We start from the raw sequence: 3,430 nt of genomic DNA, 5'->3' as shown, positions 1-3,430 counted from the left end.
GACGCCTTGATCCTGGCCCGGTACACGGCTCTCGGCTGATACCTTTGGCTTTGCCTTCCTCCACCATGAGCTGAATCCTGGCAAACTAGATCATAGGGCTTAGTAAGGCTGGAAGCGCCCTCGGTCACACCGGCTCATTTTACAGATGAGGAAACTGAGGCAAACAGGCCTCAATGATTTGCCCAGCGAGTAAGTGTCCGAGGCCAGATTTGACCTCGGCAAGAGGAGTCTTCCTGACTCCCAGCCTGGCGCCCCGTCCACGGCACCCCCAATGCCAGCACACATCGGGCAGGAGAGAGAAGTAAAGGGGGCCTTTAAGCTCATCGGACACAACTTCTCCATGTTGAAGGGAAGGAAGCCAGGCTTGGAGAGAGTCTGTAGCTTGCCAAAGGCTACGTGAGTGATCAGTGGGAGAGCCGGGACTTGAACCCGGGGCCCTGACTCCCAAGCCGGCAGCCTTTCTATCCTACCCCGCCATAGTTACGCAGATCTCAGGGGAGGGTTCCTGTGCCTGAGGGGATCCCCCGAAGGCTCTCAGAAGAGGCGACCCCTGAGCTCAGCCGTGGAGGAATGTGGGGGTCCCAAGAGGTGGGGGGTGCATGCCAAGCATGGAAAATGGAGCATCCTGTACAGGGAACAGCCAGGGCTCTGGCCGGACCCCAGAGCGCAGGGAAGGGAAAGCTACGTAAGTAAACATGGAGGTTGGGCTAGTGCCCAACTGCCGGAGTTTGTGTTCAGCCTGGAGGCAAGAGGGAGCCACGGGAGCTTCTGGAGCATCTGAGTAACAGGGTCAGACTTGAGATTCACAATTTTCTAGGACTTGCAGGCAGCTGGGTGGCTCCGTGGATAGAGAACCAGGTCTGGAGAGGAGAGGTCCTGGGTTCAAATTGGGCCTCAGATCCTTCCTGGTTGTGTAAGCTCGGACCCCACTGCCTCGCCCTTAGTGCTCTTCTGTCTTAGAACCAATCCAGAAGGTAAAGGCTTTAGGAATAAATGACATTAAACAAATATCTGTGACTCCACTCCCTGGGCCCGGAACGGAAAAGGGCAAATTCCAAGCCCATTTCTTGGCCGGGGGAGGCCGAGGCGGTCCTCAGCCCCTTCCTCCCCTGCTCGCTGCCCGCTGTGGCCCGGCCAGGAGAGCCGTCCGTGTCCCCGGCCCAGCCCGAGTGCCGAGAGGAGGGGAGGGGGTGACAAGAGCGGGAGCTCCGGCCCGGGGCAGGGCTCTGAGCGCCAGCCTCTCGAGGGTCCGGCGGCCTGGTCAGCTCTGACCGCTCGCCCGCCCTCCCCAGCAGCAGAGACACGAGGAGGACACCTACTCGGAGGGCAGCACGGCGGACATGACCAACACGGCCGACCTCCTGGACAAGATCGCCGACCTCGGGGAGGACGTCAAGGACCCCGAGGACTGCTTCACGGAGGGTGAGGGTCCCCCCGCCTCTCCCCGGCCGGCCCCCTCCCCCTGGCCTGGCCGCCCCCCCAGCTCCTCCGGCCACCTCACGGGCTGGACACTGTGGTCAGACGTCCAGAGTGGGCTGGGCTGAGGAGGACCTTCTCTGCCCCTCCTGGGCTCTCTGTGCCCCCATCACGGAGGTCCCCCCAGAGCCTTCCTCCGCCCCATCCACGTCTTCTCCCCGGGGGCCCCCCGACTCTACCCAGCGAGCATCAGCCCAGAGAAAGCCGCCGGGAGGAGCCCCCCGGGAGCCCCGTCCCTGCCCCCACTGCAGAGCGCCGGCCCGAGGGGACGCGCCTGGCCGGGTCGGGGTCCCTGAGGCTCCGCCTCACGGTTTGTGGGCGACGGCCAGCCGTCAGCATGGATTAAGCTCCTACTGTATGCCGAGCACGGCTCCACGGGCCGTGTTGTCGGAGGGGGACCTCCGGGGGGCCATCGTGGTGGGGGGCAGAGAAAGGTTTGGGGAGCCCCCTGGGCTGCTCCCGGGGACCCCGACCTTCTCAAATGGGCCAGAATGGGAGACCGAGGCTCTCCGGAGAACCGAATAGGAAAGACGGGGGGCCCCAGCGTTCCCGGGGCCTCGTTTGCTCCCAACACTGAATTAGCTGCTGTAGCGATACGCGTGTGTGTACATGTGTGTACACGTGTGTGCATGCATGCATGTATGAGCGTGCGTGTGCTCGCAGGCAGCCCCTCTGGGGGGTCCTCACGCCCCCCCCCCCGCAGGCTGTGTCCGGCGCTGCCCCTGCTGCACGGTGGACACGTCGCGGGTGCCGGGCAAGGTGTGGTGGCGGCTCCGTAAGACGTGCTACCGCATCGTGGAGCACAGCTGGTTCGAGACGTTCATCATCTTCATGATCCTGCTGAGCAGCGGCGCCCTGGTAAGTGGGGGGCCGCGGGGGGCCGCGGGGGGCGGGGGGCGGGTTCCGGGCTGGGCTCGGACGTCTCCCCGCGGGGCGCCCCTGGGCCGGCCCTTCTGCGGGGGAGCCGACAGCCAGTAGTGATTCTAAGACGGAGGTGAGGGGGGCCTCTAGGGGAGCCCCCTAATCACAGGCTCTAAGGGCAGCCCCCCACCTGGCGAGCTCCACGGAACCCCTCGAGGTCTAGCCTGGCAGCAGCCGCCCCCCCTTTCCAGATGGGCAGACCGAGGCTGAGGGAAGGGAAGGGACTTATCCAAGGTGACGCGGCGCGGGGTCCTGCCCTGCCTCGGGCCCTCCTCGCCGCGGGGGGAGCCCGGACTCCGCTGCGGGGACCAGCCGGCGGGGGTGAAGCCTGATGGAAGGGGCCATGCGGGGCCCAGTGGGTGACCCCGCCGTTCTCTGGCACCACGGAGGGCCTGGAACAATCTGGGAGGGCTTCCTGCAGGAGGTGGGGCTCGAAATGGGCCTCCGAGGGCAGGCAGGCTTTGGACGGACTCTGCAGAAAGATGGGGCGTTCCTGAGCCCCCCGAGAGTCCCTCCACCCTGCCTGCTGGGGACGGAGTCACCCTGAGCCGAAGAGACTGAGCCGGACCAAACTCGCACCCGGGTCAGAGCGGGTGCCGCTCTAGGTGTAGACCCGGCACCCTTCTGTTTGTCTTCATCGGTGTAGACAGGCAGGCTGGGAATTCTGGTCCCTCCAGGGCTAGGAGGCCGCTTGTCTTGGGGCCGAGTGGGTGACGGTAATGAGCCTCCCGTCCGCTGAGGGCACCAGCCGTCCCCCCGTGCCTCCGTGCCTCTCCTTCAGCCCTCAGACCCCGCCGAGCGCTAGGCTTGGCTCTGCGCCCTCTTGTTTACGCCTGTTTTAAAAAACACGACGACTCCCCATATTGTCGCCTCAGCCTCCTCCTCCGCCACGACGGGGAGCGCGTTTGGCTGCCAGCAGCAGACAGACGGCGGCAGGAAGTCAGTCACGTCCCGAGAGCCGGCACCCAAGGGAGCCGGCTGGGGGGCGCCCAGGGGAGCCGGCATGGGGGCGCCCAGGGGAGCCGGCTGGGGG

At 65.6% G+C, this 3,430-nt stretch overlaps 1 protein-coding gene across 1 annotated transcript; it reads left to right on the top strand.

Moving 5' to 3' along the window:
* Positions 1-1,292: 1,292 nt before the first annotated feature.
* On the top strand, positions 1,293-2,334 carry LOC123255176 (sodium channel protein type 5 subunit alpha-like; the record flags this gene model as incomplete). Its single annotated transcript, XM_044684023.1, has 2 exons — positions 1,293-1,422; positions 2,180-2,334. Coding segments are annotated over 2 exons (285 nt in total), but the record flags the coding sequence as incomplete, so codon positions are not given.
* Positions 2,335-3,430: the final 1,096 nt, after the last annotated feature.

Source organism: Gracilinanus agilis, unplaced genomic scaffold (genome assembly GCF_016433145.1).
Source record: "Gracilinanus agilis isolate LMUSP501 unplaced genomic scaffold, AgileGrace unplaced_scaffold40631, whole genome shotgun sequence".
Taxonomy (NCBI): Eukaryota; Metazoa; Chordata; class Mammalia; order Didelphimorphia; family Didelphidae; genus Gracilinanus; species Gracilinanus agilis.
Note: the sequence above shows the minus strand (reverse complement) of the source record. Positions and strands in the feature narration are given on the sequence as shown.